Source organism: Corticium candelabrum, chromosome 2 (assembly GCF_963422355.1).
Source record: "Corticium candelabrum chromosome 2, ooCorCand1.1, whole genome shotgun sequence".
NCBI lineage: Eukaryota > Metazoa > Porifera > Homoscleromorpha > Homosclerophorida > Plakinidae > Corticium > Corticium candelabrum.
Window position 1 is genome coordinate 2,449,306 of NC_085086.1, and position 22,914 is coordinate 2,472,219.

At 41.0% G+C, this 22,914-nt stretch overlaps 2 protein-coding genes and 2 long non-coding RNA genes across 4 annotated transcripts; all 4 read left to right on the forward strand.

Moving 5' to 3' along the window:
• The first annotated feature begins 214 nt into the window (after positions 1-214).
• On the forward strand, positions 215-3,134 carry LOC134198378 (probable serine/threonine-protein kinase DDB_G0281745). The gene is made up of 8 exons (XM_062667755.1): positions 215-235; positions 469-485; positions 597-681; positions 794-941; positions 1,005-1,271; positions 1,872-2,191; positions 2,668-2,868; positions 2,979-3,134. Exons 1-8 carry the CDS (start codon positions 215-217, stop codon positions 3,132-3,134), a joined length of 1,215 nt encoding a protein of 404 aa, XP_062523739.1.
• Positions 3,135-6,271: 3,137 nt separating this feature from the next.
• LOC134176605 (uncharacterized) lies at positions 6,272-9,709 on the forward strand. The gene is made up of 5 exons (XR_009969296.1): positions 6,272-6,430; positions 6,495-6,643; positions 6,704-6,816; positions 9,414-9,436; positions 9,508-9,709. It is a non-coding gene; the product is annotated as an uncharacterized LOC134176605 (long non-coding RNA).
• Positions 9,710-12,268: 2,559 nt separating this feature from the next.
• Positions 12,269-15,600, forward strand: LOC134198379 (26S proteasome non-ATPase regulatory subunit 10-like). Its single transcript, XM_062667756.1, has 5 exons — positions 12,269-12,367; positions 12,429-12,527; positions 12,657-12,755; positions 14,851-14,949; positions 15,583-15,600. Exons 1-5 carry the CDS (start codon positions 12,269-12,271, stop codon positions 15,598-15,600), a joined length of 414 nt encoding a protein of 137 aa, XP_062523740.1.
• Positions 15,601-16,944: 1,344 nt separating this feature from the next.
• LOC134198218 (uncharacterized) lies at positions 16,945-22,896 on the forward strand. The gene is made up of 3 exons (XR_009972802.1): positions 16,945-17,121; positions 20,280-20,325; positions 22,831-22,896. It is a non-coding gene; the product is annotated as an uncharacterized LOC134198218 (long non-coding RNA).
• Positions 22,897-22,914: the final 18 nt, after the last annotated feature.

The window sequence follows — 22,914 nt, forward strand, 5'->3', positions numbered from 1 at the left end:
CATCCGGGTTGCAAGTTCAAGTGATGGCGATCTATGACATAATTGCCAGACACTTACACACAATTACTTCTCTCTACTCAGGAATGTAAATGAGTACATTTTCATTGACTGGGTAGAACATGACCGCTGGCTTGGCAGTAACATCATGCAACAGGCGGGTACTAGTGGGCCTTGGTTTTCAGTCCCAGAGCTGTGCCATTGTTAATTTACCTGGATGACCCCCGCCAAGCTCCAGGTGAGTGTACCGTTGTCTCTAAGCCTTCACGTAGCGCATGGAGGCCCTGTCTCTAGAGGCAGGGGACGTTATCTCTGTAACTGACACTGGTTGACGTCGAACGACATTTGTCCATTTGTGTGTGTGTGTGTGTGTGTGTGTGTGTGTGTGTGTGTGTGTGTGTGTGTGTGTGTGTGCGTGCGTGTGTGTCAATGTGTACTTTGTGTAGTCATGTTATTTAATATCTATAACAGGTTATCTATCGTAAAATGTTAATTTTGTATTTACTATATTATCACGTTTGATAAGTTTTAGTAATAGACAGAAATTTAATTAACAAAATAAAATTAAATAATTTTACATTTTGTTTCTGTGTTTACAGGTTGTACAAGCTCAACAGTAACAGCATCAAATGTTCATCTCTCTACACCAGCAATACAAAGAATGAGGATCAGCTGATTACTTTTGTATTGATGTTTGCTAGTTGATTCTCATATTTTTGTGTGGATTTGTTGTATTGTGAGATTTCCTACAGTTTGCTGTATACATCAATAGTAAGAATTTCTTTTGTTTACACAGACCGCTACACCTACACAACAACCTCCAAGACAAATGGCTGGAAAAGGAGATGAACAGTTAGAGCAATTGATACAACAAATAGAACAACTGAGAAATGAAGGTTCAGCAAAAGATAGAGAAATTTCAGACTTACACACGGCACTGAGAGGTGAGAGACAGCAAACAGTAAATGCACATCAACAAATTGTTGAACTGAGACAACGCATTGTAGATCTACAATGTGCATTGAGAGATGAGCAAGTACAAAGAGAACGTGCAGTTGATAGAGAGAGGAGAGACAAACAACGATTAGAACGAGAGAAGGACAATCTTCAGCAGCAACTGAATCAAGAGCAAAGAGAAAAGGCCAACATTGTAGAGCTGCTGTCAGAATCTGATGCTGCAATTGAACGTTACGAGCAAGAAAATGAAGTTTTCAATATTCCTTCCCATGACATTCAATTGACTGGCACAGAACTAGGACGTGGAGCATATAGAGGTGAGATAATTTATGCCGTTTGATCACAAGGTTGTCTCTTTATTAATTCTAATCAACTTTATGAGGACCAACTGCTTGTTGTTAAGTAAAACCCAATATTTACATCTCACTTTACTACTAGATGTCTGTAAGCTATTACCTTGTTTACTCGTTTGTAGAAAACATTGAGTTATAGGGTTTATGTTTGGTTCTCCCTAGCTAACTGAAGTATATCTCACTTTTGCTAACTTTCACAGATGTGAGGGATGCAGTAACTCTAATTAAACAGATGTGGTTTCTTGGCTGAATAACAATCATTTGAAGAGGGTCTGAATGCATTTGAAACGTTACTCTCTGCTTTTGTTTGCCTCACACAATTCTTATTTTTATTGGGTAACTGAGGATGCATACCCATCTTTCTAGGCTGGCACTTATAGAATGACATGACACAACTGGGTAAGGTCGGCTTGTGCTGGCTTAGCAATAAAGTTGGGACAGGTTACACCACTATGTAAACTGCAAACTAAATACCTGACACTTTTACATAGAACTTACCAACACTGACTTGGGTAGAACTGCTTGTGAGAAGGAATTTATTTAAGAAACTTTACTGTGATTTAGTTTGTGTTGGATATTGGCGTGGCTGTTCTGTTGCTGTCAAACTGTTGTATGATCATTTGGCTGCTGTTCAACGCAACATTCATCTTGTTCAACAAGAAGCATCTGTAGCATGGAAGATACATCATCCAAACATTGCTGCTGTTTGTGGTGTCACTCTGGAGTTAGAAGAGAAGAAGGCATGGATTATCATGGAATTACATAGCGGCTCCATGTCTGGTGTGATTGATGCATGTCAAGGAGATGTTGCACCTCTCACTTTACTAGAGAAAGTTGACATGACACACAATTCTTTGTGTGGACTGGATTACATTCACTCAATGGTAAGAACATTAACTGTAATGAGAAGGGATTGATGTTATGTCATCTCATTGACTGAAATACATGACGACAATCAGAAGAAATTTGAAGCATATTTCATTGTTGCAGTATCAAAGGCAGGCAGGCAAACAGACAGACAGACAGACAGACAGACAGACACTCATGCAATTTAAGAACCACAATTTTGACTATAATAGTTTTATTGATATTTGACAAACAAAAAGTGAGAGGACATACTGTCGGGGTGATTAAACAAGGAAGGAGAAGGTAATGTTACAAGAGTAACAAGGAGACCATAAATTGTTGAGTTGGCCAGTTGACACCATGAGATATAAACAGTAAGACAAATTCTAAATACACACAAGATTTTAATTATGGAAAACCCACACAAATAATTAAATTTTTTAGACAAGTATATCAATACATAGATAAAATTTATTTTGAATTGATGGTTTTATTTTTGTCTGTGTTGTCCAAGCAACCTACTGAGATTCTGCACGGTGACATCTGTCCAAGGAACATCCTGGTTACAGCAACGATGAGAGCCAAACTTGGTGATCTAGGAGCTGCTCGTTTTCAAGATGCCTCACTTTCGGTTGGTCTGCTCAGTCCACAATACACACCTCCTGAGAGATTTGAGGTTCCTACTTCTCCAAAATGCAACAAACCGACGTGTACAGTATGGGAGTGACCATATGTGAGCTCTTCACTGCTGTTCCTCCAGATCGTCAAAAAAGAAGAGATCAAGTGTTACGCATCCGTCAGCTAAATGTTCGTTCCTTATGTAAGCACTTGATGAGAGATGATTCTGCCACACGACCAACAGCAACAGAAGCCCGTCATATTATTAGTCGTATTCGTGATACAGACGAGTATAAAGCATGTCCTCCTAAACGAATGGTAAAGAACAAGATGGATGGAATGGCTGATGTCACTCTCGTTTAGTCCATTTGGTGAAGTTGACATTTGATTGAAGCATGTGTTTGTTACTTGACACCATTTATATGTTGTTACAAGGTATTCACTTAGCAATAGCAATATCTTTAGCTTTGAAGGATCACATTGTATTTTGTTATTTCATTGGTGAGACATTATAGAACTAGCGTGTTTTACTGTTTAAACTTTGACATTGTTATTCAGTATTTGTAGGCTTGATGTGTATCACCTAGTCACGTGACATTATGATATGTTTTGATTATACGTACATTTAATGTTATACTTACTACTTACCACAGTAGTAGATATAGTCTCTTTAGTAAACTACCAGAGAATAATTAATATTGTTATCCATTGGAATTATTTTCTGTTGCTGGAAGTCACATGACGTCTCTACAATAGGGTCCCGGATGTCTTTTTCATTTCCTAATCTCTGTCACTCGTTCTCTTCCACATAACTGCAGCCAGATCTAGCTGCTACGCTAGCGTCATAGTCCTACGGGATAGCAACTAGGTAGAGCGGGTCACGTCAGTATCCGTCGTAACGTTGCTGCTGTAGAACTTGAAAACTGTTCGCACCTATTCTCGGTCACAGAGTATCATATCTCGGTCAGTGCTTGCCATCTCGTTTCTACAACTCCGTTTGAGACGCAAGTCATCTCTGTCGATAGGCTCATTATATGACTTCCTTTCGCCAAATTGCTGGTTTTGTCTTGTCAACCTCTACTCTCGCAGACAACGAAGAAGACGGATGACTGACTGGACATAATCTCTGTCACCTGATCTCGAGTGATTTTCTCTCTTCAGACGCAGATCTGAGGCGTTCTTTTTGGCTAATGTTATAGTCATCACCGCTGGCTACTAGACCTACAGGGTGATGTTAGTGCTCATCGTACTGTAACTACGGCAGAACGTGAATGCGAGAGACAATACATGGACATTCGGGAAGATATTTCGGTAAGTCGCTTTCATCGCGTTTCTACAAGACGAATTGAGACGTTAGTCAAGTCTGTTGAAAGGTTCGATTTGTATGTTTATGCCACTGAATAGCCGGTTTTGTCTCTTCAGGTTTTCTGTTGCAGGGCGATGAGATAGGTGATCGACCTAGTGGACATAATTTCGGTCACAGTATGAGCGCACTTGTTGGGTTCTACAGTTTCAGGTAAGTGGTCTTACCTTCATTGGGCATTGTACATACGGTCACAGTCGACTAAGGCTGATTGAAAATGTTTTGTAGTGAATTTCTATAACTCTAGCAGATTGTAGTAATTAGACTGTGTTGCAAACGTTAGTTGTTCTGTCTAAATTATGTTTTTGAATAATAATTAAGATAACCTTTATTTAGTACATCTGGTTTAGTGCTAATTAGCAAATTTTGTGAGTGATAGATTATCATGATGGAGTTGTACATTGAATGCATTCTGGCACAAGTTGCAACTGTGAAAGAGATGCAGGGATGAAGATGGAAAAGCAGATATTGTAAAGTTTAATTAAAGACGTACAACTGGAGAAGAGAATGGCCATCCAGCTTTAGAAAAATGCAAGAATGTGCATCCAGAAACGAAGACTTCCAGTTTGGTACAATTCTATATTTACAAGCAACATCTCTGACTTATAAACTAGTTTTTGTTAAACAGAGACATTTTTGTTTCTTTACTTTACTCAGTTCGCCTAAAATTTTGTTTTATTTAGCAGTTGGACGGTGTGAAGTTTACTTAGCTTTGCCTGCATGCATTCAGTTGTATCAGAGAGAGAGAGAGAGAGAGAGAGAGAGAGAGAGAGAGAGAGAGAGAGAGAGAGAGAGAGAGAGAGAGAGAGAGAGAGAGAGAGAGAGAGAGAGGGAGAGGGAGAGGGAGAGGGAGAGGGAGAGGGAGAGGGAGAGGGAGAGGGAGAGGGAGAGGGAGAGGGAGAGGGAGAGAGGGAGTGAGAGAGGGAGAGAGAGAAGGCAGTAAAGGCAGTTAGACAGTCACAAACACAGACATTGATACCGATAAAGCCATTACAAACCTGCCTTGGTCTGCTATATATATAGTCGTCATTTGACGGCCCATTTTTAGTCTTAGCTATTAATTGACATTGAAAGACATGGGGACAAAGAGGCAAAGTTTATAATAGCAGTTAGACAATAACAAACACATACAGACAGGGAGGAAGATGGATACACACACGTGCACGCGCACGCACCCAAGTAGGGGCATAGCGTGACATAGGCTACACCAGGCTGTAGCTCATCATTTGTAGGCGTGGTCATAAAAAAATTGTGAACTGTCAATGCATGTGAGCATTAAAGCTTTATATAGTATATACACCACTATTTTTTCAGTCTGGATGTGCCACTGATTCTACCGTATCAGTCAAATAGAAGACTATAAAAGTGGGCGTGTTTATAAGAAGTGGGCGTGTTTCGTAGCATAGTGAGGTTTAGCCCTCCCCCATTTCTGGAGGTCATGCTAAGCCCCTGCACGCGCGCACACACACACACACACACACACACACACACACACACACACACACACACACACACACACACACACACACACACACACACACACACACACAGACGTACACACACACACACACACACACACACACACACACACACACACACACACACACACACACACACACACACACACACACACACACAGATGGACAAAAAGTCAGAGAAACAGACAGGCAGACAGACAGCCAATAATGCAAACAGACACACGAACAGATCAATTAGTACACAGAGACAGGCAAGCTAACTTTCAGATATAGGGAGACAGACAGACATACGCAAAGATATACAAGCTTGTGATGTATGTTGTTATAGACTCTGTAACAGGCATGTAGATGAACAGAAATAAACGCGCACGTGAACAGACACATTGACAGCCACAATAACTTGCACATAGAATATAGAACATGATTTGAAATGCAATCATCAACATTTAGTTGTTTAGAAAGCAGATTTCAGACAGACAACTTTATATCCATCTGTTACCAGTTCTCCAGAATTTACAATTTTACAACAGGAAATAAGTAGCAAACAACTATTATACAAGTGGATGCACAGTTCTGTTTGAATGTTTTTTACAAATTTAATTTATTGGTTTTACTGTATTTGGTTGTATTATAGAAATTCTCTTTTGGAAGTGGTGGAGGAGGCAACGACATCACAATCTCATTGACTACATTCCGTTAAGCAACGTAGTTATATGAACTAGTGCAATACAATATTAACGTCTATTTGTGATAACTAGCTGTCTCTTGTGTATTTAGTCAGATCACCTGCTACCGTTTCTATGCCATCAATGAGACAAGTAAGACACATGGTCAACATCAAATAGAGAAGTTTAGGTATAGACTTGTTATTTGGTTGTCTAGCCTGCCATCTTTGTTGAAGCAATTGAAGAAAATGCAGAAGAGCCAGCAGACAGAACAGTCACACAAACGTCTGTCTCAAGCAATACAATCTATAAGCTCTGACATTCCTGCATGGAATGGCTGCAGAATCCAAGCAAAGAAACAGACTTGTTAGATGATTATCTGAGTTTCTCTTGTTGTTTGTATATTGAATTTTAATTGTTGTGTAGCAACAAGAGGAGATATGCCTGATTGGGTGAAGTAATTTCAAATGGAACATTCAGTTGTACGTGGTTTATGAAGATGGAGTGAGATAGAAAGATAAAGTCGGATAGAAAGCTAGGTAATAAAATTTTACAATGTATGCAAGTACTGTATATAGATGGATCAACTGCATTATAGTGATGTGGCAGTTAGTGATCATTTACATACACACACGCACACACACACACACACACACACACACACACACACACACACACACACACATACACACACACAAAGACACACACACACACACACACACACACACACACACACACACACACACACACACACACAAACACGCACACACACACACACACACACACACACACACACACACACACACACAGACACAGACACAGACACACACACAGACACAGACACAGACACACACACACACACACACACACACACACACACACACACACACACACACTAACACACAGACACACAGACACAGACACACACACAGACACACACACAGACACACACACACACAGACACACACACACACACACACACACACACACACACAGACACACACACAGACACACACACACACACACACACACACACACACACACACACACACACACACACACAGACACACACAGACACACACACACACACACACACACACACACACACACACACACACACATACACACACACACACACACACACACACACACACATACACACACACACACACACACACACACACACACACACACACACACACACCACGCTACACACACCACGTACACACACCACGCTACACACACCACGCTACACAGACACACGCGTCACAGACACACATTGCACAGACACACATGGCACACAAACACACTGCACAGAAACACACTGCACTAACACACGGCACAGACACACACGGCACAGACACACATGGCACAGACACATACCGCACTGACATACACGGCACAGACACACACAGCGCAGACACACATGACACAGACACACAGAAACGACACAGACACACACGACGCAGACACAAACGGCACAGACACACACTACACACACAGAAATGACACAGACACACGCGACGCAGACACACAGAAACGACACAGACACACACGGCACAGACACAAACGGCACAGACACACACGCCACAGACACACACGGCACTGACACACACGACACAGACACACACGGCACACAGAGAAATGACACATACACACACGACACAGACACATACGGCACTGACACAAACGGCACAGACACACACCGCACAGACACACAAGGCACAGACACACACGGCACAGACACACACGGCACAGACACACACAACACAGACACACACGGCACAGACACGCAGAAATGACACAGACACACACGACATATACACACACGGCACAGACACACACGCTATAGGAATACACGGCACAGACACACGGCACAGGCACACACGACACAGACACACACGGCACAGACACACACGACACAGACACACGGCACAGACTCACACGACACACACACACGAGATTCCTACACTATAAACATCAACTGCATTAGATTGATGTGGCAGTTAGTGATCATTTACACACACACAAACGCACACACGCACACACACACACACACACACACACACACACACACACACACACACACACACACACACACACACACAAATGGCTAATAAAATGGCAAATGTCTAAGGAGCTGCCGTTAAACGGTAATGCACCCAGCCAGATGGGTAGTTTCCTGTTCACTAAACCGGAACTATTGGCTGTGCTAAGCAATCTCTTGGAGCCTGTTCAGGTGCTTGCAGAAGCACCGACTGCGACGCCATATGTGGTGTTGACACCCAAAGTCCCACCCAGACCCCAATGGCTGATGGACTTTGTCGCAGTCGGAGGCCTTTGCCACCCCAGTCAAAGCCCATTTACTCATTTATACTTCTGAGTCGAGGGAGGCAATTGTGTGTGAGTTCCTTGCCAAAGGAAATTTGCAATATCTCGCCATCACTATGACTTGAATTTGCAACCCTGCAATGTCCTTTTGTTTCTATTCTCCAAATGCACTATTTAAGTACAGCAAACACACACACACACACACACACACACACACACACACACACACACACACACACACACACACACACACACACACACACGACACAGACACAGACGACACAGACACACACGGCACAGGCACACACGACAGAGACACATACAACAACAGAGAAACACACGGCACAGACACACATGGCACAGACACACACGGCACAGACACACACGACAGCGACACTCACAACACAGACAAACGCGGCACAGACACACATCACACAGACACACACAACACAGACACACACGGCACAGACACACACGATACAGACACACACGGCACAGACACACACGACACAGACACACACGACACAGACACACACGGCACAGACACACTCGGCACAGACATACACGATACAGACACACACGACACAGACACACACACACCTGATGCAAGCAGACAAACAATCTGCATGATACCATGGCACTGACTTGTTCTCTAAATTTGAAGCTTTGTGTTTGTCTTGATAAATAGATGACATGTCACTGAGTATCAAGAAAGACTATTTACTCTAATGACTAACTGAGTATTATTTAGAGATTTTAATTATCTTTGTTATTCTATATTGAGGTTTTGTTGTGTTTGTTGTAGCTCTTCATGTTCTCCTATTATCGGTAGGAATAATAGTGTCACATCAAATGGTCTTCCTCTCCTGTCATGTGGTCACGTGATGTTTACTCTACAGGTCACGTGATGTTTGTAACGCTATAGATGAGAACACGCGTCTCATAGTGTGAAGACTGAATATTTAATTCCAGATACTTTAATATAGAGTAGAATGTAAATAGTAAACAATGATATAGAATACTCTAAAATAGTTATGATTCACGAGTATTTCCGGGTAAGCTAGTGGGACGTTAGAAATATTGATACAAAACTTTGTTGGAAATGCGTTATATGTACAATGATGTGATATTTAGTTAATCACGTGACTCACGTGACTGGCTTATTATTCATGGTGTCTGTTTCAGTTTGGATAATTTAGCAGCACAGTAATAAATTAATTAATTTACAATTTTATTAATGTAGATCTCTAATTTTTGTTTTATTTTTGTTATTAAAAATTAAAAATTTATCAATTATTATTTATTTTTACTCCATTAGCTATTGTAAAGGTAATTTAGTTGGCGACCGCCAAATTTATAATAAACAAGTAAGGTGTTACACAAAAGTGACAAAGAAATTGACAATCGCTGAGAAATCCATAGCTAACAGATTCAAATACTGCACGTGACTCAATCGTAGAAATAATGTTGGCGCATGCGTACAATCACTTGCTCGAATTTGGGGTCCCCGATCTCGATCCGAGTTGCAATCTGTAAGTTTAAGTAAGGTCAAGTGTAAGTTTATTGTGTGAGAGTGTCGTGTTGAGTGATTTCTCGTTTGTGAGTGAAATTGTAAAGATTTGTTGTGATTGATGTGTTGATGTTGTACAGGGACTATTTGGTTCCGTGGACTATTTGGTCGCGGGCAATTATCTCGCTCTTATTTGGTTCCCGAAACCGTTTAACTAGGGCTTATTTGGTTTCGGCCACCTGCAGGGACTATTTGGTCGCGTGGACTATTTGGTTTCGCATTTATTGCGCCTCGAATCGGCACTCTCCAACTCTTACAGCTGTACGAGACGGACGCGAACGACGTGACGATGGCCATGATAATTTTCACGCCTCTCCCAGACGTCTCGATGAGCCGAAATCGAGTGCGACCTGCTTCTTCTTCGTTTGTATTTGGCTTAATGTGAATACCGAAGTCATCACGACATTGTCGATCGCAATTTCGCGTGTCTGACGTTTCCTTTTGAGGCGAATCTCGGCTCGTCTGGTAGCGGGCGTGTTGAAAGTAGGCGAGTAAGAATGTCTTGTGCGTTACAAGGTAAACAAACATGATCCGATCACCGAGTGTAGAGATGTGCCGCGGTTAGCTAATTAGTTGTCCGGTCTGTTGTCTGCATGCTGTACTCGGCTTCCTGCGATGATGGATATGCAATCTGCGAAAACAGCCTGTCTGTCTGTCTGTCTGTCTGTCTGTCTGTCTGTCTGTGTGTCTATTGTTATTAATAGAGTAAGAGTTCAAATATAATCTGTCGATCAAATGCTAGAGTGATTGACAGAAAAATAAAGAAGATTGTTTCAAGAGACAGCAACATAAACATAAATGGTTGTAGGTAGAACCAAGCTCTATTGGCTTGGGTAGTATTTAGTTGCTTTGCTTAGATGGTGTATAATAGTTCAATGTTTGAAAATATGTGTATTGACAGACAGACAGACAGATAAACAGACAGACAAACAGACAGACAGACAGATAGATAGACAGACAGACAGACAGACAGACAGACAGACAGACAGACTTAGACACTTTTCCACTGATCACTCTTGCATTGCATCTTTGTATACACACTCATATCTGCATGCATGCGCATAGCTGCATGCTGATTAGTATAGTTCTTGTCTTCATTTTCTTGTCTGCATATCCTGATTCTACTGCAGCACATTTGCTGTGTCACCATTCAAAGAAAAGATAGACAGACGGACAGACTAAATGGCAGAAAGATACAGAAGATGCATGTATACAAGAAAAAAAGATTTCACTAAACAAACGGATCGTTTTATAGTGTACAACAACGCAGGCAAACAACCATCAATACCCATCTGAGAGGCCAAGTGCAAATAAGTGATTTTACATCAGATACATTTAATTAGTTGTTTCTCGAACTACATATATTCACTTATTTTCTCTTCTGTTCTGAAAGTCATCACCGATCTTTGGTCGTGCGCAACCAATTTCAGAGACGTTGATCGTCTTCCTTGCGTAGACAGTAGGCATACGTCACTGTGCACCTAAGCATCGATCGATGCCATGCAGGATCGATGCATAAATCTGCAGCTAACCGCAGCATTCTACGCACTAAAACATTCTTAGGCACATCACCATGTCTCTACACTCGGTGATCGGATCATGTTTGTTTACCTTGTAACGCACAAGAGATTCTTACTCCGCCTACTTTCAACACGCCCGCTACCAGACGAGCCGAGATTCGCCTCAAAAGGAAACGTCAGACACGCGAAATTGCGATCGACAATGTCGTGATGACTTCGGTATTCACATTAAGCCAAATACAAACGAAGAAGAAGCAGGTCGCACTCGATTTCGGCTCATCGAGACGTCTGGGAGAGGCGTGAAAATTATCATGGCCATCGTCACGTCGTTCGCGTCCGTCTCGTACAGCTGTAAGAGTTGGAGAGTGCCGATTCGAGGCGCAATAAATGCGAAACCAAATAGTCCACGCGACCAAATAGTCCCTGCAGGTGGCCGAAACCAAATAAGCCCTAGTTAAACGGTTTCGGGAACCAAATAGGAGCGAGATAATTGCCCGTGACCAAATAGTCCACGGAACCAAATAGATTGATGTGTTGATGTGATGGTAGGATGAGTGAGACACACCACACATGGATAGGAGACTTCATTCAGCAGTGTGGGACAACAAAGTTGATGAGGTGGAACGGATTGTGAATTCTGGCGCTTCGCCTGATGCGTGTGATAGTAAGGTATGTTATTGACTGAGTGACTCGTTTTATTGTTTGTTGATAACAGCTCACTCTATTGTAGGGATGGCCTGTACTTGTTACAGCTTGTTATGTTGGCTTCATTTCCATTGCACAATTTCTATTACAGAAAGGAGCAAAAGTTAACAAAGCAGCTCCTAATGTAAGTGTTGAGGGTGAATGGATGGATGGATGGATGAATAGAATGATATTTCAATGATGTAATGAGATTTGTGATAGGACGGATATTACATTAAATACAAATAATAAAACACAATTATTGTTATTACAGGGTTGCACTGCTTTAATGGGGGCAGCATTTCATGGTTATGATTCACTAATTGTTATGTTATTATCAGCTAATGCTGATGGTAATCTGAAGGATAAGTGGGTGAGTGTTTGTATTTGTTGTTGTTGTATGTGTTGATGTGATGTATGAGATGTTATGTACTAATAATAAATGTATTAATATTGAATATTATTATAATTTTATTTAATTAATAGAAAGTGGAGAAATACAAACAATTTATAGAAATTTACTTTATATTTATTGGTTGGTTTTAAATAATTTATTATTTATATGTATGTATGTATGTATGTTTGTTTGTCCTTTTGTTTGTCTGTAGTTTTTCATGTTACTCGTTTTGTTTGTGTTTTTGTCTGTCTGTTGTACATTGTTATTGTAAACATCAAAGCTAATACAGTAAACGTTATATCACTATAACAAATTAGTAACTAAAAGTTCAAGATAAATGACCAAAGTGTTGGATTTATGTCTGTCTGTTTGTCTGTTTGTCTGAATGTCTGTCTGTCTGTCTGTTGGTAGGTGTGTATGTATGTCAGTGTCTGTTGGTCTGTCTGTCAGTGTTTTTGTCTGTTAGTGTGTCTGTCCAGCTGTCTGTGTCAGTGTGTCTGTCCGTCTGTCTGTCAGTGTGTCTGTCCGTTTGTTTGTCAATGTGTCTGTCTGTTTGTGTATCAGTGTGTCTGCCTGTTTGTCTGTCTGTCCATCTTGCTGTCAGGGTTTTTGTCCCTTGGAGTGTCTGTCCATCTGTCTGTCAGTGTGTCTGTCTGTCTGTTTGTTTGTCAGTCAGTGTGTTTGTCTGTCTGTCGGTGTGTCTGTCTGTCTGGTAGTGTGTCTGTCTGTCTGTCTGTGTGTCTCTGTCTGTCTGTTTGTTTGTTTGTCTATCTGTCTGTTTGTCTGTCACTGTGCTTCTCTGTCTGTCTGTCTGTCTCTCTGTCTGCTTGTGTCTCTGTCTGTTTGTCTGTTTGTTTGTGTGTCGGTCTGTCTGTCTGTCTGTTTGTTTGTCAGTTTGTCTGTCAGTGTGTCTATCTGTCTGTCAGTGTGTTTGTCTGTCAGTGTGTACGTTTGTCTGTTTGTCCGTCACTGAGTCTTTCTGTCTGTTAGTGTGTCTGTCTGTCTGTCTGTCAGTTTGTCTATCTGTCAGTGTGTCTGTCACCCTGTCTATCAGTGTGTCTGTCTGTTTGTTTGTCTGTCCGTTTGTCTGTCAGTGTGTCTATCTGTCTGTCTGTGTGTCTGTCCGTCTGACTGTCTGTCTGTCTGTTTGTCTGTCTGTCCGTGAGTCTGTCAGTGTGTCTGTTTGTCTGGTAGTGTGTTTGTCTGTTTGTCTGTCTGTTTGTCTGTCTGTCTGTCTGTCTGTCTGTTTGTTTGTCTGTCTGTCTGTTTGTCTGTTTGTCTGTCAGTGTGTCTATCTGTCTGGCTGTCTGGCTGTCAGTGTGTCTGTATCTCTGTGTCTCTGTCTGCTTGTCTCTCTGTCTGCTTGTCTCTCTGTCTGTTTGTCTATTTGTTTGTCTGTATGTCTGTTTGTCTGTCAGTTTGTTTGTCAATGTGTCTATCTGTCTGTCAGTGTGTCTATCTGTCACTGTGTGCGTCTGTCTGTTTGTCTGACAGTGAGTCTGTCTATCTGTCAGTGTGTTTGTTAGTCTGTCTATCTGTGAGTCTGTGTGTTTGTTTGTTTGTTTGTTTGTTTGTCTGTCTGTCTGTCAGTGTGTCTGTCTGTTTGTTTGTCTGTCGGTCTGTTTGTCTGTCAGTGTGTCTATCTTTCTGTCTGTCTGTCACTGTGTCTGTCTGTCAGTGAGTCTGTTTGTCTGTTTGTCTGTCAGTGCGTCTGTCTATCTGTCAGTGTGTTTGTCTGTCTGTCTATCAGTGTGTCTGTCTGTTTGTTTGTCTGTCCGTCTGTCTGTCAGTATGTCTGTCTGTCTGTCAGTGTGTCTGTCCGTCTGTCAGTGTGTCTGACTGTCTGTCTGTCTGTTTCTTTGTCTGTCTGTGTGTTTGTCTGTCTGTCTGTTTGTCTGTCTTTCTGTCTGTCTGTATGTTTGTCAAAACATTTATTTCTTATACAAGACGTTATGCTAAAAACAAATAAGTTCTGATTAACCTAAAATATTCTATACTGTCTGTCTGTTTGTCTGTTTGTGTGTGTCTGTCTGTCTGCTTGCTTTCTTATTATAATTTTCTGTTATTGTAGTATGGACGGACAGCATTGCATTATGCTGCACTCAACAATCACTCCAAAGTTGTTTGTATTCTGTTAGAGAAAGGATGTGATATCAACATAGAAGACCTTGTAAGACATGTTGATGTGAATGTGAATGATAATATTTGTATCTAGGATCCATGGCCCGTCCTTCGTACGGGCAAGATACTGCAGTGCAAAGATATGTCCGCAGACACGTCACGTGCAATCTTTGCTGCGAGGTCCCGGATGTGCTGAATTCGAATTTTGCTCTTCGCGCATGTTTCCATAGAAATCGACACACTCCCCGTGTAGCGGTTACTGCAGAAAACGTGTAGGTTGGATTTGGTTTAAATGCAATCAGAATTTGGAGAGAAACGAAAGCGCTAGAAGAGTAAGTTTCGTCGGCAAGAGATATTCGATTGCTTCAAGCTTTGCGAAGGACGACGTTGCATACAGTCTACACAGGACTGGTGTGGGCGTGTGTTCTAATGAACTGGAATGTGTAGCGTTTGCGTCATCGAGAAATTTTACGCAGGGGTCGACCCCTCGAGAGGGGACCTGGTGCACCATTTCTGTAATTGTTTTACGCAAACATTCCCCTGTGCGTGCCAAGTGTGTGTACCGATTTCGGTTGCGAACGGACAAAAGATGTGGCCGCCAAATGTGAACACCCCCACATACAGACAATTGAGCGTTATATATTAGATCATTGTATTGTGAATTTGTTGTGCATGGTGTTAGCACAGCTTTAGCTACTAGTCAGGGTTCTAGCCAGGCATGCTAAGGTGTAGCGGCCGGCTATGTCTTCAGAACTACCCTCTACTCCTTCCACATATGTCTACGTGTTCAGAACTAACAGCTACACTTCCAATACTAGGTACCATACACTACACCTGCATCTACACTTCCAATATAGATTAATTTATATCAACAAATTATTAAGAAATAATAAATAAATAATTTGCATACAATTAATTAGCTTCCTACTTACAGGCCACAGAGCGTGTGAATTCTAGTCTGGACCACAACTCTACTAAAGTGATTTCGGAAGTATTTATGAAAAGTGTGCTAAATGGTAGTCTAACATCGTAGGATTGTTTTACCTAGATCAACATATCATTTGTAAATGCCATGAGATCTCACAAACGAAGAAGAAACGTCTGCAGTATTTGCGGTGATATCTTGGTAGACGGCATGAAACCACATGGCAGACCGCTAGCTACTGTAACTGCTTGACTAGTGAGACTACCATTAGACCAGTTGTCAAATGTGATGGTCTAGCGACGCTGCTGTGCATGTCCTCTCACCGCAAGCTTGAAAAGATTGAAGAACTGAAAGTGAAACTAAAACTAAGATGTTTGCGTGCACCATATTCGTCATCACGGTTCTGGCGTGCACTTAGCCGCCCATGAGGATTCACACGCGTGCAATCAGCGTTAGTGCACTTAGCATAACCAATTATTGCTAAACCAATCAGAATTTACAACTGACATTCTGGTTCTACGACGCTGATTGTCTTAGAAGGTTATTTCCGAAATTATTTTAGTACCGTTCTGGTGCAGACTAGAGTTCTCGTGCTCTCTGGTCTGTAAGTTTGAGGCTAACCATTAATTTCTTTATGGAAATAATTGTTTGTAAATAATTTATATTTTATTTATTTCATATTATTTATTAATAATATTTTTATATAAATAGTGTATAAGTAATTTATTTATGATTTATGAATTATATGCAAATTATTTATTTATTAATTTGTTATTTATTTATAGTTATTTTTATCATTTTTATTGCATCTAAGGTACGCGTCTACCCATACACTGGCTACACATGTAGTTGGTACTGTACACTACACCTGCACATATGCAGTTATATCTTTAGCATTGTATTGGTACTGAGAAACAGTTTAATTAATTTAAGAATGTAATAGATACCTTACTATCGGCACTGAACTACATGCCACGCCCACGTACCAGAATGATGTGTCACGCCAACACAGCTACTTCTCCCAAAACTCCTGTCTATAAATCTGCTAGTTTATATAAAATTCTATTTATTTTGTTTGATCTACAGTCAATACTCCAGCAGGTGACAAGAAACATATAAGTATAAACTGGTGTATTATACATCTAATTTTATTATCATGTATTTTGATGTGTTAATATTTGAAGATGTCAATCATACTTGGATATTGTGTGTATTTGACAGTATGGAGAAACAGCACTGCAATTAGCTGTCAGACTTAATCAGAAAGATGCTGCAGATGCAATCAAGGCATTCACTGTAAATTGTGTGTGTGTGTGTGTGTGTGTGTGTGTGTGTGTGTGTGTGTGTGTGTGTGTGTGTGTGTTTGTGTGTGTGTGTGTGTGTGTGTGTGTGTGTGTGTGTGTGTGTGTGTGTGTGTGTGTGTGTGTGTGTGTTTGTCTTGTGTCGTGTGTGTGCTCATGTTATGATATATTTTTATAATTATAAATTTCTTGTTTTTTAATGTTATTTTGTTTGTGCAGGTGAGTTCACAAACTTCCAGTCCATCACCTTTATCTCATATCAGTAAGTCACAATATAAACACTAATTTTAGAGCATGTTTTGTGTTCCTTATAACTGGCAATGCAATCATTTTACCAAAACATAACATTAACAAGTAAAATTTAATTAACAAAATAAAATTTAATTAACAAAATAAAATTTATTAACAAAATGAAATTTAATTAACAAAATAAAATTTAATTAACAAATAAGATTTAATTTATTTTACATTTTTACTTTTTGTGTTTGCAGGCCGAACAAGCTCAACAGCAACAGCATCAAATGTTCAGCTCTCTACACCAGTGACACAAACAATAAGGGTCAGCTTATTACATTTGTATTGATGCTTTTGGTAGCTCATAGAAATGCGTGGGTTTGTCACTTTGTGGGAAGTGTAACTACGTACAGACATGGGCATAATTTTGGAGCCACCCCTCATATCAGCTGAGGCAGGAAAATCAACAAAACATTGCAGATTTATGAATATACCTGCTGACCCTTCTAAGGCTGCATCTGATTCTACATGAAATCATGCTAATTGAGTATTGATATTGTTTTGATTGGACGCTTTGACAACCCGTAGCAACAAAAAGATTAAGGGATGACCAGACTAACCACCTCCACCATGCGTTACCATGTCAGGATTTCGCTCTCTTTGAAGAAATTTGTGGCTTTTAAAAAAGCCAGTTTAGTTCAACGGGTCACACACACACTCCAAATAACCCACACTCCGTTAAATTCTCAATACTTGGTCGCTCGTCCTATAGCCTCAATTCGTCTTGGGACACTCTCTATCAGGTTGTTAATTAATCCCTGGGGTATTTTGCGCCAAGCCATCTGCACTGCCATATATTTTGAATGGGGTTTGCATCTTAGCAGGCCAGTCCAAGACAGTAACCTCGTTGTCCCGCAGCCATTGTCTGGTTGAGCGCGAGGTGTGAATTGTCGCGTTGTCTTGCTGGAAGATAAAGTCTTCACCAACTAAACGACGAGCATCTGGCAGCATGACATCACCCAGGATCTGTTGGTAGTCTTCTGAATTCAGACGGTCTCGTATGCGATGAAGAGAGCCTACACCTTGAAAGCTGATGCAAGCCCATAGCATAATGCTCGTTGGATGCTGCACTACTGGCTGACAACATTCTGCGCTAAATTCCTTCCCTTTTCTTCGCCACACGTACAGGCAGCCATCACTTCCGATGCTGATTTTCACCTCATCGGAAAAGACAACACGCTTCCGCGGTTTCTTGCTTGGACGGCGAGCACAAATTCCTTTTTTCCTGAGACGGCGAGTGATGGTTCTTCGGGACAATGACTTCCCACATGCCGCTGAAAGTCTACCTTGCAAACGTCTCGTCGTCGCCTTTCTGTCAGTAAGTGCAAGTCGTTCGAGTAAACGATCCTCCCTAGCTGACGTTGATCTTTTCCTTCCAGATCGCTTGATGTAATCACTACTGCCTTCTTCCCATCGTTTCACGCACTCCTGTACTGCCCCACGAGACTTTCCTACCAATCTGGCAATTTCACGATGAGACAAGCCCGTCTGGTGGAGACCTTCGATCTTGCCTCTCGAACGTGGACTGAGTTGGCGAGCGCTTGGCATTTACGCAATAGAACACGACCGTGAGATACTGAGAAAATCAGCTGAATGCGACTTGAGAGGAAGCAGAGGTGATTTGAGAAGACAGCTAGCTGACCATTTCCCCCGCTAGAAATTGCTTAGCGCTCAATTGAAAGCTGATTTCTCTATAAAAGTCGCCATATTTCTGTACATTGTTGCAAACCTAAAGTCACTTCGTCAGCAATCTTTGCTAACTGGAATGTGACAGAAAGGACTGGACAGGACATGAGCACTGCAGAACAAGTTTCAGCAATGCAGAACAGTGACCAACGAATTTTAGTCTCAACTGCTGGTCTAAACCGTTCATGTTGTGACGTCACAACAGCAGATGAGAATAGACTCAGAATATGCAAGTAAACTGAAATGTATAGCCTCTATTTAATCTTTGAGTATGTCTTCTAAAATAAACAGTCATTTTATTGTTTAAAAGCTTTTTGAAAATGATTTTGATTATTAACTTTCAAGTTTACTGGTTGAACTGACAGCAAGAAGCAGTCATGTGTCTCAACAGGTCACACATCGTCTGCAATCTCAGACATGTGGATGGCACAATCAGAGCCATTACCTCACCATTATGACTTGTTTTAATTTACTACAAAGTGCAGCTGTCACTGTAGATGCATGTACTTGGACTGTCCGAGAAAGTCTAATAACTTCTTAACCTGAGTCACATGCTCAGGGTGGCTTCATAATTATGCCCATGTCTGTACCTAGAACTAGATCGTGTGCTATACTTTGAACATACTTTATCTCAACTCATACGTAGAAATGAGTACCTAGTTATTGACTAAGGATGGACGAGACATCTGACTTGGCAAAATATATAACATCCTGCAGCTTACGAGTACGTGTGGGCCTCAGTCCAATCTCACAGCTGTGCCATAGCCAGTATCTTTGGATGCTTTGCCCATTGGGCAACGTTCCATGTGGATTGTCTGGGCTGTCCCAGAGACTTTACATAGTGCACGGAAGCCTTGTTTTAGGAGGCAGGGGAGCTATCCTAAATCTCATGTCTCCCACGGATGACCACTGTGGGAAGAGTTTAATTAACATTTGTTTGTGTGTGTGTCTGTATTTGTGTGTGTGTGTGTGTGTGTGTGTGTGTGTGTGTGTGTGTGTGTGTGTGCATGTGCGTGTGCTTGTGTGTGTGTGTGTGTGTGTGTGTGTGTGTGTGTGTGTGTGTGTGTGTGTGTGTGTGTGTGTGTGTGTGTGTGTGTGTGTGTGTGTGTGTGTGTGTGTGTTGATATGTTTACCTGTATGTTTATTTATTTTAATGTGACATTGTGTGTGCAGGAGAGTTCCCCAACTGCATCTTCAGCATCAGTTGTACCTAACAGCAGTAAGTCATAATGTAAACAATGATATAGAGTTTACATTGTGCTCCCTAGAGCTTGTCATGCAGGCATTTTGATTAATTGAAGTGAAAATTGCTGATATTAATTTGTATGGCAGCTCTTCTAAGCAAACTGTGTAAGCAGCATCTGCTGTAGGTAGATTCTAAGTCATTGTACAGTACTATAGTGTTCTTCACTCATGCAATTATCTGAGTCTGACAAGCAAATACAAACACGTGTATACAAGCTGTATAAGTACTTGAATGCATCTAATATGTTGTGTGTAGATGATCATTACAGTAATATAACAGTCAGTCATTGGTCTTTGACCGACCAACTGGTGTTCATGACTGACCACAATTATTCTTTGATTGGACATACTTGCATGACTGTTCAAGGCATAATAATAGTTATTGCATGGATGGTGTTGGTAGGGAATCAGTGAGCAACCCAAAAGTCCATACAACTGATGGAAGCAGGGAAGATCTAGAGTTGATTATCTCCAGATGTGTGAATCCAAAATGAGGTTTAATAGCAAATATCATATTTATTACCCCAAACACCATTTATTGCATGAGCTGCAGTCAAATGGATAAACGGTGGGAGGGTCTTGTGTTGGTAACTAAATTATTTGTTGCACTACAGCATTCTCTTGTTTAGCTTTCTCATCTATTGATCAGTTTATGTTATTTGCTTTGCAGGCCTTGCTTTTAGTACAATGAATTGTAATCACCATGACAACCACCTGACGTCGTCATGAACAATAACAATGCAACAAACCAACTTTTATGTTTATATTTTGATAGGAAATATATACAGTAGTGAATATGATGCAACACATAAAGAAATGAAGTTAAATGTTGATGCCAATGATTACAAGAAAAGATTGTGAAATCAAATAAGAATGAATGCCCAAAATTTCAAATGTAAGGTTAACCTCTTTTAATACAGCACTATGTCTGACCAAAATGTTTTTTTTATATTCCACTCTGTACTCATGTCACTAATTATGAATAATTATTAAGTTTTGATAATTATAATGAAATACAGTAATTTATAGAAATATTATTTGTGAATTGTTGTTCCGATCAAGGTAAACATTTCAGAGTTAATTAGGTGTGTGTGTGTGTGTGTGTGTTTGTGTGTGCGCGCGCGTGCGCACACGTGCATGTGAGTGTGTGTGTGCGTGCGTGTGTGTGTGTGTGTGTGTGTGTGTGTGTGTGTGTGTGTGTGTGTGTTTGTGTATTTGTGTATGGTCTGTATCTCAATTTGTAAGAGAGTAAATTTTGAGAATGCCAACATCGGGACCTTTGACTCATGAGTTTAAATACTGGAAGGCACAGCCGTAATTTCTTTATGCAAGGAACTGATACGTAATTTCCTCTCTTGACCCAGAAGTATGAGTACGTGCTACGTGTGGGCTTGAGGTTTAGTCCTGATGCTGCACCAAAGTCGATGCCTTTGGATGCTTTGGCCAAGTAGGCATGGGTACATTAGTGCGGCCTAAAACTCTGAGTAGCGCTGGAGGCTCCACCTATGAATAGACTGGGGATACTATCTTTTACTATCTTTATTACAATACTGAAGGTCATATCCATATATCTGTTTATTTGTGTGTGTGTGTGTTTGTGTGTCTGTGTGTGTGTGTCTGTGTGTGTGTGTCTGTGTGTGTGTGTCTGTGTCTGTGTGTGTGTGTGTGTGTGTGTGTGTGTGAGAGAGAGAGAGAGAGAGAGGGAGGGAGGGAGGGACAGAGGGAGGGAGGGAAGACAAGGTTGGGAAGGGTCACAGAGAGAGAGAAAGGGAGAGGGAGATACCAGTGGTTTGTTAGAGAGTCATACTAGAGAGTGAGTTCATCTGAGACTCATCACGATTGCAAGTTCAAGGCACAGTGATAATGAGATATGGCATAATTTTTTTCTTTGGACAAGAAACTTACATAATTTCCTCTCATCTCAGGAGTATAAATGAGTACCTGGTCTTTGACGGGAGGTGGACAAGAACTGATTTGGCAAAACAACATTCTGCACCAGATGTATACGTGAGGGTCTTGATGTCCAGCTCCAGAGTTGTGCCATAACCAGTGTCCATGGACACTCTGCCCAAGTTCCATACGGATTGTCAAAGCTCTTTCAGAGAGTTTACGTAATGCATGGAAGCCTTGTCTCTGGAGGCCAATGGGAGCTGTCATCGTTGTCATGTTCCACATGGATGACACCTGAGGGAAGGGCACAAGTAACACTTATCAGTGTGTGTGTGTGTGTGTGTGTGTGTGTGTGTGTGTGTGTGTGTGTGTGTGTGTGTGTGTGTGTGTGTGTGTCAATGTGTACTTTGTGTAGTCATGTTATTTAATATCCGTGACAGGTTATTTATGGTAAAATGTTAAGTTTGTATTTACTATATTATTATCACATTTGATAAGTTTTAGTAATAAACAGAATTTAATTAACAAAATAAAATTTAATTAACAAAATAAAATTTAATTAATTTTACATTTTGGTTTGTGTTTGCAGGTCGTACAAGCTCAACAGCAACAGCATCAAATGTTCATCTCTCTACACCAGTGACAGAAACAATGACAGTCAGTTGATTACTTT

Excerpts from the sequence above, each read along its gene's own strand:
- LOC134198379 (XM_062667756.1), top strand. The coding sequence starts at position 12,269 with ATGGATAGGAGACTTCATTCAGCAGTGTGGGACAACAAAGTTGATGAG. Across the intron at positions 12,528-12,656 it reads TTAACAAAGCAGCTCCTAAT|GGTTGCACTGCTTTAATGGG; the intron begins GTAAGTGTTGAG and ends TTGTTATTACAG. Across the intron at positions 12,756-14,850 it reads GTAATCTGAAGGATAAGTGG|TATGGACGGACAGCATTGCA; the intron begins GTGAGTGTTTGT and ends CTGTTATTGTAG.
- LOC134198378 (XM_062667755.1), top strand. The coding sequence starts at position 215 with ATGACCCCCGCCAAGCTCCAG. Across the intron at positions 682-793 it reads AGGATCAGCTGATTACTTTT|ACCGCTACACCTACACAACA; the intron begins GTATTGATGTTT and ends TTGTTTACACAG. Across the intron at positions 2,192-2,667 it reads TGGATTACATTCACTCAATG|CAACCTACTGAGATTCTGCA; the intron begins GTAAGAACATTA and ends GTGTTGTCCAAG.